At 39.4% G+C, this 13,363-nt stretch overlaps 1 protein-coding gene across 1 annotated transcript in view; it reads left to right on the top strand.

Annotated features, from left to right (window-relative positions):
• gcn1 (GCN1 activator of EIF2AK4) overlaps positions 1-13,363 on the top strand; it is a 128,719-nt gene that overhangs the window by 90,452 nt on the left and 24,904 nt on the right. Inside the window, exons 42-47 of the mRNA XM_043716089.1 lie at positions 1,615-1,757; positions 3,861-3,978; positions 4,909-5,124; positions 9,916-10,080; positions 11,272-11,433; positions 12,144-12,236. Of these exons, the coding sequence (XP_043572024.1) occupies positions 1,615-1,757; positions 3,861-3,978; positions 4,909-5,124; positions 9,916-10,080; positions 11,272-11,433; positions 12,144-12,236 (897 nt within the window). The remainder of the gene's footprint in view (positions 1-1,614; positions 1,758-3,860; positions 3,979-4,908; positions 5,125-9,915; positions 10,081-11,271; positions 11,434-12,143; positions 12,237-13,363) is intronic.

Raw genomic sequence — 13,363 nt, 5'->3', positions numbered from 1 at the left:
GTATCCAAAAATCAATTACCTTCACTGTAGGAAATGTGTAAAACTTATTTAGCCCACCAGGTCAATACTTGGAGATTTAAAAGCACTGCTGTTTTCAGGCAAATTCTGGTCTTTAAGCAGCATCAATCAGGGGTTGCATTCAACTATTGGAGGAAGTTGGAAAATGGAAATATTGGTTAAGCTGGTTTTGCCATCCATCATACATGGTCCTCAGGCTTGTTAATATATATCAGTTTGCAATGAGGGCTGTCTTGGTTTACATGGGAGAAAGAGGTGAAGTGATTGAATTGATTAAGGCTTTGTCCTAAGATTTTTTTTTACTTAAATCCATACTTTTGAGGGAGGCAGATGAATACGGCCTACCTACATCTTGTATTTGCAAATGGTGCATGAGTGTCAATAACGACTGTAGGAGAACTATTGCACATCCAAACCAGCCTTCCCTTCACTTGTGGGTGAATATTTGAGTGAACATGCAGTTAGATTTTAATACTTCAGTAAGAACTATGATTGAAGAGAAATGTCCTTCATTGCGGTGTATTTCTTTATAAGTCCATAATGTGGTTGGGTGTTCCTTTATTGAGGTCAATTATTTCAGCCATGATTGTTGTAACTGAAGTAGCTTGACATTTTAATCTAAAACTTGCCTCTTGCATAGACAGCACAGATTAATTTGATCTAAAGTGAGAAAACACTTTTCTTTGTAAAATGTGAAAATAGTTTTTGAAGTTACTGAATGGGTGCTTTTTAATACTCAAAGACCAGTGGGTTGGGCTGACTAAGATGTTCAACTTGCTTTGCAGTGTTCAGATTTTTAAAGTTTTCACATCTTTCTTGACCTTGAACTTGTTGGTTTTGAGTGTTTAAAAATTCACATTTTGAGTTGTTTTTCTGCCCTCTTTAGGTAACTTCAAAAGGTAATTGTCTTCACATTTTAAGCTGCACTTTTACAAAAAAAAAGCTTCTCATTTTATCAGGTATTAACCTGTGCTGAAGAGAGATCAGGACTGCTTCAGGGAGAAAGTTAATGTTTACACCCTCACTTGTTGGACAGCAGTGCTTCCAAATTGATTCAGTGTTACATTGCAAAATTGTGCAGATCTTCTGTGTACTTAAGATCTCAGTTATGATCCTGTCTCTCGGTTGTTGTGTATATTTTTTTTAAGAAAGGAGTGATGTCATTGTCCAGTCCAGCATTCCTCTCTCCTTCAACAGATTAAGTGGGCACTTGTCTCATCATTGGTCTGTGGGGTTTCTTGTAATTAAAGTCACTGCTACATTTGAGGAGTCCATGCACTTCAGTGTAACTCCTTATAAAAAATTTTGAATTGTCTGTAGGAGATGGTTTGGTATCACACAGGGGAGCAGCTCTATTACATGCATAAGAGTTCATGCATTATCTTGTCGTCAGTGATTCTGCACAATAGGAGAACCTGTTGCATGAGCACACTTCCTTAGTTTTGCCAAGAAGTTGAAACCAGTTCCTGCTGAAGTGTAAAAGTGGTTGCGTTGAGATCAAATGTCAGGCACAGACTACAGCATGAATGTATCAGCAGGGCAATAATGACAGTGAAGTCTTATTTATTTTTAACTAATATGAATTGCTTTGTATAGGCTCTTGCAGATGAGAACGAATTTGTTCGTGATACCGCCCTGCGTGCTGGACAGCGAATTATAAGCATGTATGCAGAGACTGCCATAGCACTGCTGCTCCCAGAGCTGGAGCAGGGATTGTTTGATGATAACTGGCGGATCAGGTACCAAAGACTTTGTACTTAATGTTAGACTAGCACTTGTGTTAGAGTTTATTGTAACTATTAATTTCAAATCATACTTTCTATAAAGGAAATACATATTTCACTATGTTTTGAAAATGGAGAGGAGTGGCCATGATTCTGGTGTACGGCTTGTGCAAGACAGTTTAAAGGTGAACAAGTTTACAAATTGGGAAGTTATGAATAAATGCCCTGTGCATTTCTCATTTAATAATGACACTAGGTTTCCTGTGCCATAACTGTTTCTGGGAATTTATGGACAGAAAGTCAGCCCCTTGACTTTACTCTACCAACCAGTTAAATCATGGCTTATCTGTACCTTAAGAACTTTTTATCCACCTTGTGTCCACATCATTTGATACCCTTATTAAACAAAACTCTGTCCCATTCTGGGCCTTGAGAGCTCCATTTGTCCTATAATCCAGAGGAAAGAGTTTTTGAGATTTCTGTTGTCCTATGTGGTTTCGCTCTTGACTAACCAGTTCCAATTTTAAGATCGTGTCCCATTCTTCTAGATTCCTTCACCAGAAAGTATAACTTTTCCTGACGTACACTTTACTTTTATTTTGATATTTCAAATGCCTGGACGTCAATCAAAGAAATAAGCTGCTTATGTGCCTTGCCATTATAACTTAATCCTTTAAGCCCCAATATCTCATGTGCACCACCAAAGGTCACGACTTTGACGTGTGCTGTCCAAGTTTGAATACAGTGCTGAAATGCAGATGAGATCTGACACTTGAAGCCTCCCTTTTGCATTCCAGCTCTTCCCAGTTAGTGGCCTAAAAGTAACCTTGCACTTTTCACCTGACATTCTCACTCTTGGTGCACAGATTTGAAAGGACATGTTCACAGATTTCTGAACATTATTTATTCATTATAGAAATACAAAACAATACTCATCATCCAGTGGGAAGAGGAAAAATGATAATTGAGTTATCCATTTAAGAGTTCCTCCCATGAGTTCCATTTGCAAACTTCATTAAGTTGAACTGAAAACAAGAAATGCTGACAGCTCGAATGAAGAATCATCTAGACTCAAAATGTTAGCTTGCTTTCTCTCCATGGATACTGCCTGACCTGCTGTGATGTCCAGCATTTTTTATTTTCAGTACAGATTCCAGCATCTGTATAATTTGCTACTACTCTATAAGCTGGACATGTGTTCAAGTTGGAGTTTTCCTATCAACACAGCCAAGGAAAAAACTCTGCTGATTTTGTCTCTGAATCGGAGTTGATCAGGCCTCTTCTCCTTGTGTGATATAAGTAGGCTGTTAGTTTGATAGGTGCAAATCACTGTATCTGATAAGACTTAATACCCTCTCTTGTAAAGATTCAACTGTTTGAAACTTCTGCGATTGCTTTAGTGTAGTCCAGCATTGGGGTAAGCCTGTTAAAACCAGCATAGGAGCAATTGTCTTCATTAATTTGTGCTGTGGCTGATAGGTCAAAACTGTCACCACTAATTTACTTTGCTATTCTCCTACTTGGCAAGGGACTATCGCTCAGCTGCAATTCAAACTCCGGAACTAGAAGCCTCAAGACAATATGCAAATTGTGCAATGCTTTTGAAGTGTAATATTGCTGCTGGAATGAAGGCAGTCAAAGTCTGACTGCCTCCCATCTCCTCCTGCGTAGGCTTTGGAGGACATATGTGACTGAAGAGCACGTTGAAGAACACAGACACTTTGAAATTGTCTCTCCAGTGTTGAGATTGGAGTCAGCACCTGTTCAACACTGCCTTGATACAAGGAAATATGTTAACCTTCCTACTTTTGGTATAGTTCTTTTCAATCACTGAATATGTTCCATCTGTTCTAACCCTTTGGTTATGTCAGATTTGGATCATGTGCAATTTCTCTTGTTTCCTACTGCATCACCGATATCTGTTTCTTTAACAATGTTGAGAGCTTGTTTTTGGAACAGGATTTTTGTAAACCCTGGGGAAAGCCCATGTGCTCGTTTGGCCCCAGTTTTCTTCTCCATCTCCACCATTTCCTTGTTTTTTTTTGTGTGGTGAAGACTGAATTGTGTTAAACAAATTAGTAATATAAGGTGTTTATTCTTCTTTGGTTTGGTTTTTAGGTTCAGTTCAGTCCAACTGTTGGGAGACTTGCTTTTCCACGTTTCAGGAGTGACTGGCAAAATGACAACAGAGACTGCCTCAGAAGATGACAACTTTGGCACTGCGCAGTCCAATAAGGTAAGGGCTTGAAATTGGCACAGCTGCTGTTTGGGGCATGCATTTTGATAAATATCCAACATCTTCCATTAATACGATTGGACGTATATTAGCTCAGAATATGAACCTCTGACACTGAATGGTCAGTAAACAATCCTTGCAATATCAAGTTGGTTTAGACCCATTTAACATGTCCTGGACCTTTGGAATGATTTAACGTGAGGACCTGCTTCAAGGGTTTTGTTGACTTAACAAACCTGCTCAGATGTTATCAATGTTATGTACCTGTCCCTTCAATGACATAAAGAAGTAAGCTTATCTATATAACAACTGAACAGGCTGATGCTTCTCTCTCGGGGAAAACAGAAGGCTGAGGCATCATTCTGTTGAGAGTGTTACAGTTATGGAGGGATTTGATGTGGTAAGCTTAGCAAATATGTTTCTGCTTATGGGCAGTTCAAAACTAGGATCCACAACTACAGTAAAAGAGAAAAATGCTGCAAAAGCTTGGCAGGTCTGGCAGCATCTGTAAAGAGACCGAGACCAACATTTCAAACCTGTTATGTTCTGAAGAAATCGTAACATACTCAAAACATTAACTCTGTTTCTCTCTCCACAGATACTGCCAGACCTTTCTCTTTTTAATCCTCAACTATAAGATTGTTTCTAATTGATCTAATAAAATTTTCAGGAGAAATACCTTTTTCCAAAGAGATGTGGAAATGATGAACGTGGAGTTATTGATTCATCTAGCATACATATCTGCAAAGGGGACCTACATAAATATATGAAGGACTCTAGAAACTTATGCTGATGACATTAGGAAAAGCTAGATGAGAGCTAATATGAAGCATAAAAACTGCAGGCCAAGTGGGCAGGATTACCTCTTTCTTTGCAAAATATTCAGTTTTGGGTTTTACATAGAATCTGACCTGGTGATAATACTTTCAGGCTATTATTGGTGCACTTGGTCTTGAGAGGCGAAATCGTGTGCTTGCTGGTCTCTACATGGGTCGTTCTGACACCCAGCTGGTGGTGCGTCAAGCCTCACTACACGTCTGGAAGATTGTTGTTTCAAATACACCACGAACACTGCGGGAAATCCTGCCAACACTCTTCACTCTGTTACTGGGTTTCTTGGCCAGTACCTGTGCTGACAAGAGGACGGTGAGTTGGAATATTTTGCACTCAAAAGTAAGATTAAACTGGTCAAAGAATGCTGAAGGGAAATCTATAGAAAGATTGCTATGTGCTTAATTTCTCTCGTCCAGTTTACTTGAGGGGTAACCAAATGGGTGTATTAATAACCTGCCATCTTCGAATGCAACTTCTATAAGTAATTCCCTCACCCCTTTTATTGGAGAGCAAGGTTTGTTTAACTGTTATCAAATTGATTTGCAGAGAAGCATTTTGACACACACACTGTTTAAAATAGCCACAGCATGAAATCATTGTTTACATTTTTTAATTCATTAAAATTAGTTAAAATAATTCCTTCTAATGCTTTATTCAAATACATTAGTTGTTTCCTCAGCTGCAATTCTCCATAAAAAGATGGCTCATGACTCTGCTGTTATTGCCATGCCCACTGCATTGTAACCCAGTCAGAACACAAGCGTGAACTGGATGGAAAGGATTTAATCGTGCCATGACACCAGACTTAACACTAATCCAACTCTGACGCAAACAATGAAGCACAAATCACAAACTCCATGTGTGATAAAGCTGCAACACAATAATAAATGTGATTTTGTTTGTTTGAAAAAACAGTCTAAATGGAAATATCAGAAAATATCTGTCTCGTTAACATGAGGCCACATTAATGAGCTCTTCACTTTCAGGATAGTTATTGAGCCAAGTGAACAACGAGAAAATCTTAGTTATCAAGGGAATCTTTGCAGTCAGGAGGACTTTTATAACTTAAATTATTTATCCAAAGAAAGAAAGCCGGATGTATTTACACGACAGTCACCATGTATTTGCACTGTGCGAATGTTTAAAACTTAACAGTCAGGAGAGGTTCTTTTGAGGCTATTGGAATTTAAGCCCCAAACAAGCAATTTAAATAAGGTGGTCTCTGAACTGTAGATATTGAGACTTGTAGTGGTGGCTTAGAGAATCTTGAGTCTCTCTTTGAACAAGCAGTAATGGTTTAATGAATAACAAATATGTCAGCTCTCCAAATGTAAATATCCAAAAAGAGTTTCAATATCTCAATTACATTGTGGACTTTTTTTTTGTTTAAATTGTAAGTTTAGGTTTCTGGTTTTAAGCCAAAATTGGTGAATTTTCTGTGTGTCTGAAGTTAACAATTAACTTGTAATTATTTCTGAAGTCATGATGACTTCTTTCAAAACTGTTTGAGGCCAGGCGTTAGAGTGAATGGTTTGCGCACAACTGATGGACATTTGTTTATTTTAGCTTGTTTTACAATTCGCAAGGTAAATAATTGGTCCTCGTGATTGGTGCTTTTATTTCAAGTTTAAGAGAAGCACCAGAAACTCAGAAATTTTGGGTTCAATTTTGAGTAGACAAGTCCTGGGAAAAGAATGACTGGATAGACCCATGCTCCTGAGAAGTGAAGAATATATAGTAAATTAGGTTACTTTGGAGTTAACAGTTCATGTTAGTCCCAAAGCAGAAATATTGGAATAAAACCTTGAATAGGTTACTTAAAGTTGACTACATTTAAGCAGGTGACTGATATATCCAGGAAGAAGCTATCTTCAGTTCTAATCTAAAAATTGATGTCAGAAGTGATTAAGCTTGACTGAGGTATTGGGTGCAGAGCTGAAATGTGTTGCTGGAACAGCGCAGCAGGTCAGGCAGCATCCAGGGAACAGGAGAATCAACGTTTCGGGCATAAGCCCTTCTTCAGGAATGAGGCTTCTTTGTAGAGGGAGGAAGAGAGCTTCTTCAAGGAAGGCATCCTTGTAAGAGGATTCGCAGTAGGTTAAAATCTTTGAGGAGAAAGTGAGGTCTGCAGATTCTGGAGATCAGAGCTGAAATGTGTTGCTGGAACAGCGCAGCAGGTCAGGCAGCATCCAGGGAACAGGAGAATTGACGTTTCGAGCATAAGCCCTTCTTCAGGAATGAGGCTTTGGATGCAGAGACTCTGGTGCAATCGTTGTTTGAGTACTGTACCAGGGGTGCGTTTTGGGCACAATACGAAAGCTGTTTTGTTTCTTTTCCAATTTTAAAGGTGTGTTTTGAGATTTTGAAATGTATTTCACATTCATTGTGTATATTTAAACATCTTTGAATTTGTATTATAAGTAGAATAGCTTGATTTATTTAATCTTTGTCCTTTTGTTAATGAACTTCTATTTAATTGTTAAATCAAAAATGCAACATTATATGTTTATATTTCAGCAAGAGACCATTTAGATCATATTATGATTTGTTCTGATTTTAACTATCGAGCCAGGTTTCTACCTGGAAACTGACTTTCTGGTAATAACGTAACAACATAAACTGAAGATGCTGCTGGGGCTTACTACGTTAATCCACTAAATACCTGAACTGGTCACTTCTGGTACTGTTCACTTCTTCTTTCTTTGTGATGAATAAGCTGGTTTCAACCATGACATAGAGATGATATCATTAGCCTTTGAGCAGATTGGCTGAAAAAAATGAACCAGGATTACAGTTCCTGCTCGCTATCTATTGACTTATGTCAGAAAGTACATGTTTACACTCATTGAGCAAGGGAGGACCAAGTTCCACACAAACCCCTCCTTCTCTGTTTCCATAACCAAACAGTTTTCTGCAGTACCTAATGTCAGGGCTGACAATTGAATAATTTGACTGCTTGTTGATTGGTTTCCTGACACTAGAAGTGGAACAAAGGAGAAAGAACCAGATATTAGATATCTCAAAATTCAGTATCAGCCAATGGAATGTTGTCTTTTGCAATAGGTGTCTAAATAAGTACCATCCTGGCTGTGTAGTAAGCATTTGAAAGGGTTGGGGAGAGCTTTGAGAGAAAAAGGACCAGAACTAATTGAAAAACCACAAAATTCAAGGGTGGTGATTGAATTATCAAGTGAAGCTATTGACACTAGCTGCAGTTAGCATTTGGCTTCTCTGCTCTTCAGTCTGTCAGTGACTGTCTCCACCAGACTGCATCCAGGCTATGATTTTGGCATGAAAAATATTGCAGAATTATAACAGATGTTGAGTGAAGATGTCACACTGACGCAAGATTTTAAAAAAAAGATGAATGCAATGTGCTACCGAGCAACAAGCAAACATGAGCAAGTACACAAATGAGTCACCATAAGCAGGTGTCATGCTCTTGTACTGCAGCAATATAACATTGATCATCATCCTTTTAGTTATTACTCATTTCAGAATGATAATCTCATTCCAACTTTAAGCACCTCAATAAATTGAAAGGGCATTGGTCCTGCACTGAGTAATTTGTAGACATACGGTGGTATGTTTACTTCTGTGTTACATGGTTGGTCCTGTCTGATTTTAAAAGTTGTTTAAATAAGGTTACCTGACAGTACAATGGGATCTTGATCAGATGGGCCGAGGAGTGGCAGATGAAGGTTTAATTTAGATAAATGTGATATGCTGCATTTTGGAAAGGGAAATCCGGGCAGGACTTACATACTTAATGGTCCTGGAGAGTGCTGCTGAACAAAGAGACCATGTAGTACAAGTTCATAGCTCCTTGAAAGTGGAGTCTCAGTGTAATGAAGAAGGCGTTTAGTTCGCTTTTCTTTATTGGTCAGTACATTGACCACAGGAGTTGGGAGGTCATGTTGCAGCTGTACAGGAAATTGGTTAGGCTGCTTTTGGAATATTGTGTGGAATTCTGGTCTTACTGCTATCGGAAGGATGTTGTGAAACTTGAAAGGGTTCAGAAAAGATTTACAGGAATGTTGCCAGGATTGAAGGATTTGAGCTTTAGGGAGAGGCTGAATAGACTGGAGCTGGAGCATTGGAGGCTGAGGTGTGACCTTATAGAAGTTTATAAAATCATGTGGGGTAAGTGGACAAGGTCTTTTCCCTGAGTTGGGGAGTCCAGAACTAAAAGGTATAGGTCTAGGGTGAGAGGAGGAAGATTTAAAAGGAATCTAAGGGGCAACCTTTTCACGCAGAGGGTGGTGCGAGTATGGAGTGAGCTGCCAAAGGAAGTGGTGGAGGCTGGTAACATTTGCAACATTTAAAAGGCATCTGGGTGGCTATATGAAAACAGGGATGTGGGCCAAGTGCTGGCAAATGGGCTGAGATTAATTTAGGATATCTGGCCGGCATGGGTCTATTTCTGTACATATCTGTGACTCTATTTGCCTATGCGGCTCTCTCTCATCAACCAAAATGTTGAACACATGAAATTGCTTATTGTGTGAGCTAACTCATGTAAACCAACCTTGACTGCTATCCAATTTTTTTTCCAATGGAAGTTCATCAGTCTGAAATATTTTACAATGTTTCCCTCTCCACTGCTGCCAAACTTGAGTTATTTTTAGCTTTTTCTGTGATTCTCTATTGCCATTCAGAATTTGTTTCTGTGAATAAAATGGCTTCTGATTTGCTCCATGTTAGGTGCTACTGTTGATACATGTACTTCACATAACCTTACAACCTGTTTCAGTTATGGATGGTATTGGAATCTGAGCAAAAACGTCCTAAACTGTAGAACATAGTATACTAATTGTCTGTCACAGCTATGAGCCAGTTGGATGATTAGGTTAATGGCACTGTCCCTGCACACAACTCATTGGTACATCAAATTATTCCAGAAGCCCATGACAAACCGAGGCTCAATTAGTTGTCTATTGGTATAGCCGGTGGATGTGCCACTTTGTACTCCATATATTGTAGATTATACAGGGATATTTAACCATTCTGAAAAGCACATTATGTTTAAAGTATAAATTTTCTGTCAAATCTTAGACCAAATAGGATTTCCTCCTAAACGTTTGATGAATTTTCTCCCTCTAGATTGCTGCAAGGACACTGGGTGATCTTGTGCGAAAGCTGGGAGAAAAGATTTTGCCAGAGATCATTCCAATCCTGGAAGCAGGGCTAAAGTCAGACAAGAGTGATGAGAGACAGGGAGTCTGTATTGGTCTCAGTGAGATCATGAAGTCAACCAGCAAAGATGCAGTAAGTAACTCATTATACTTGGAAGTTTTGAGCTTGCGCAATCATACTGTGTCACTTTCATATCCAGAAGCATCCAGGCTACAGAAGTAGTGTTGACTTTGCAGGTAATAAGTGAATTTTCTAAAGTAACTGGGGAAGGGTCATCTAAGGCACATATTTTACACACTAACAGGTACCCTGTTCAATCACATCATCGCCACCTCCCCAGTTAAACCATTGCTATCTCACCCCCGTCATTCTTCCTGTTTGGTCTCTACTCTCATCTCTCCTCTCAAGTGTTGACTTAGATTTGAATGACAATCCATGTAACTATTGACAATAATTGCTGGATATCACAGTAGGTCGGGCAGCATCCATGGAGAGAGAGTAAGTTAACATTTTGAGTCTAGGTGACTCTTCATCAGATATGAGGAAGAGTCATCTACATTCGAAATGTTAACTTGCTCTCCATGGATGCTGCCTGACCTGCTGTGATTTCCAACATTTGTTATTTTCATAGAGTCCAGTATCTGCAGTAATTTGCTCCATTTAACTATTCATTTAAACAGCATTAAATTCTACCATCAAAGTCACCACCCACTATAATTCCTCCCTAAACTACCTCTCTTACTCGTTTTAAGATAAGCTTTAGACTTGACCAAAGAGGATTTAAAGAGATAAGTCCTCATACCTCACTATAACGTTTTTGATTGGTCATTTCTACGAAGTTCCTTGTAATATTTTACTAGGTTAAATTTGCTCTAGAAACACAACTGTTTTCATTGGTATAGATATTTTCTAATCAACCTTCTCACCTTCGGGATAGGTGGGACTTGAACCTGGACCACTTAGCTCAGAGGTAGGGACACTACCATTGTGTCTTAAGAACCTTTTTGTTGGTGTAAGTAAATGAGCATATAATGCTTAATGTATTAAAGAATGCCAATTTAACTTCAAATAATGATGAAAAGCTGCTGAAGTGCTGGTTTAAATGGTTTTCTATTAGTAAGTGAATGCAGTACAAGCAAATTGAAGAGATGAATGCAGAGAGCTGTGTTGGCAAGAGATGGAGTTGAGGGTGTGGAATGTTTCATATGTACTTAGTGGCTAGGCAGTGTGGTGTTAATCCTCTCCGCTTTCACCAACTAACCCTAGCTCTGATTTGATTGTTTAATTCATGCTGATTCAGCTTGTTTTTGCCTCTGATGCTAGGTGCTTGTCTTCTCCGAGTCTCTCGTTCCCACAGTACGGAAGGCCCTCTGTGACCCACTTGAAGAAGTTCGAGAGGCTGCATCCAAGACTTTTGAACAGCTTCACTCAACAATTGGATACCAGGCATTAGATGACATTCTGCCATTCCTGCTGGAACAGCTTGTGAGTGTTTGGAGGAGAGGACGTTAGATTAGAATTTCCTTTTAAAATCTCAAACCAAACTCCAAGCGTCCTCAAGTCACCCTGACTTCTTGTTTTAAAGATGACAAGATCGGGACAAACTGGGTGACTGTGAAAATGTTGGGATGAGGTTCTGAGCCTTGCGTGTAACCTGTATTAAAGAGTTTGTTTTGGCTGGTTGGGTTCCCAAACCTAGTCTGCTTCCTTACATTCCATTTACCTAGCTATTTGATAAAACAATCAAATGTTTTTCCTAATGTCTCCTTTTGTTGCTTGGTGTCATGTTTTGTTTAAAATTGCTGCAAACTGCCTTGGCAGTTTCGGTGTTAAAGGCACAGTGGCTCAGTAAGTTTGCACATTCTCCCCCTGTCTGCGTGGGTTTCCTCCGGGTGCTCCAGTTTCCTCCCACAATCCAAATGTGCAGATCAGGTGGATTGGTCATGTGAAATTTTCCATCGTGTCCAGGGAAGTGTAGATTAGGTTGATTAGCTGTGGGAAGTGATGAGTTATGGAGATAAGACTGTGGGAGTGGGTCTGGGTGGGGTGCTGTTCGGAGGGTTGGTGTGTACTCAACGGGCCAAATGAGCTGCTTCCACACTATAGGGATTGTATAATGCTATATAAATGCAAATTATGCTATACAAATGCAAATGCATTTGTAGTTGGATCATTAACTATCATGCTCTTTGCAGAACAATGAGGAAATGTCAGATTTTGCTCTGGATGGATTGAAGCAAGTGATGGGAGTGAAGAGTCGTGTTGTTCTTCCCTACCTAGTGCCAAAGGTACATAGTCAGTATATAAATACAATACAAAACCTGGGCATTTAACAAGACTACTGCTTTGAGAGTGTACTTTATATTGCTGTGTATTTGGCCATCCAGTGAAAGAAATGACCAAAAGGGACATTCTGTTACAAGATCTTTGACAAATAAAATTTTCTGAATGGAAAATACTAGCTCTATCAGTAACGGATGGAGAGTAATTTTGGGAATATCCTCAGTACCATATATCTTGCAACTTTCTGGGAGTATAAACATAACTACCCTTCTAAAATAAACTAACAGACATACACACATCAGCAAAAAAATCAAAAACAAAATGAAAATACTGCAGTGTTAACTTAAAAATGCCTTGGCGAAGTGACGGTTAAACTCTGGGAAAGTGTTAAGTCACCGATTGTCCCCAGGTGATGTTCTGTATCCAAACTTATTGTGCACGTACAACCGCTGGCACCGGGGTGCATTCCTGGAGCAAATACACATGAACAAGCACAGCATGAAGAGGAGTAAACCACTTGACCCCTTGAGCCTGTCTTGCTGCTCAATAAAATCATGGCTAATCTGATTACTCCACATTTCCACCAATTCTCAACCTTTTAAAAAATACACAACAGTCGAGGCTATGGGCCTGGTGCAGGATAGTTGAACTAGTAGAAGTGTTTTGTTTTGGTGCTACAGACTCAGTGGGCAAAAGGCCTTCTATGATAACCCCCAATAATGTTTTAGCCACTTCTTATCAAGGAGCTTTTCAGACTGGAGACCTGTGATCAGTGGTGTGCCACAAGGATTGCTCTGGGTCCATTGCTTTTCGTGATTTATATAAATGATTAAATAAATAATTTGGATGTGAACATAGGAGATATAGTCAGTAAGTTTGCCAATGACACCAAAATGGGAGGTGTAGTGACAATAGACAATAGGTGCAAGAGTAGGCCATTCTGCCCTTCGAGCCTGCACCACCATTCAATATAATCAAGGCTGATCATTCCTAATCAGTATCCTGTTCCTGCCTTATCTCCATAACCCTTGATTCCACAATCCTTGAGAGCTCTATCCAGCTCTTTCTTAAATGAATCCAGAGAGTGGGCCTCCACTGCCCTCTGGGGCAGAGCATTCCACACAGCCACCAC

This window comes from Chiloscyllium plagiosum, chromosome 25 (genome assembly GCF_004010195.1).
Source record: "Chiloscyllium plagiosum isolate BGI_BamShark_2017 chromosome 25, ASM401019v2, whole genome shotgun sequence".
In the NCBI taxonomy this organism is placed as follows: Eukaryota; Metazoa; Chordata; class Chondrichthyes; order Orectolobiformes; family Hemiscylliidae; genus Chiloscyllium; species Chiloscyllium plagiosum.
This window is presented reverse-complemented; position numbering and strand designations above follow the sequence as displayed.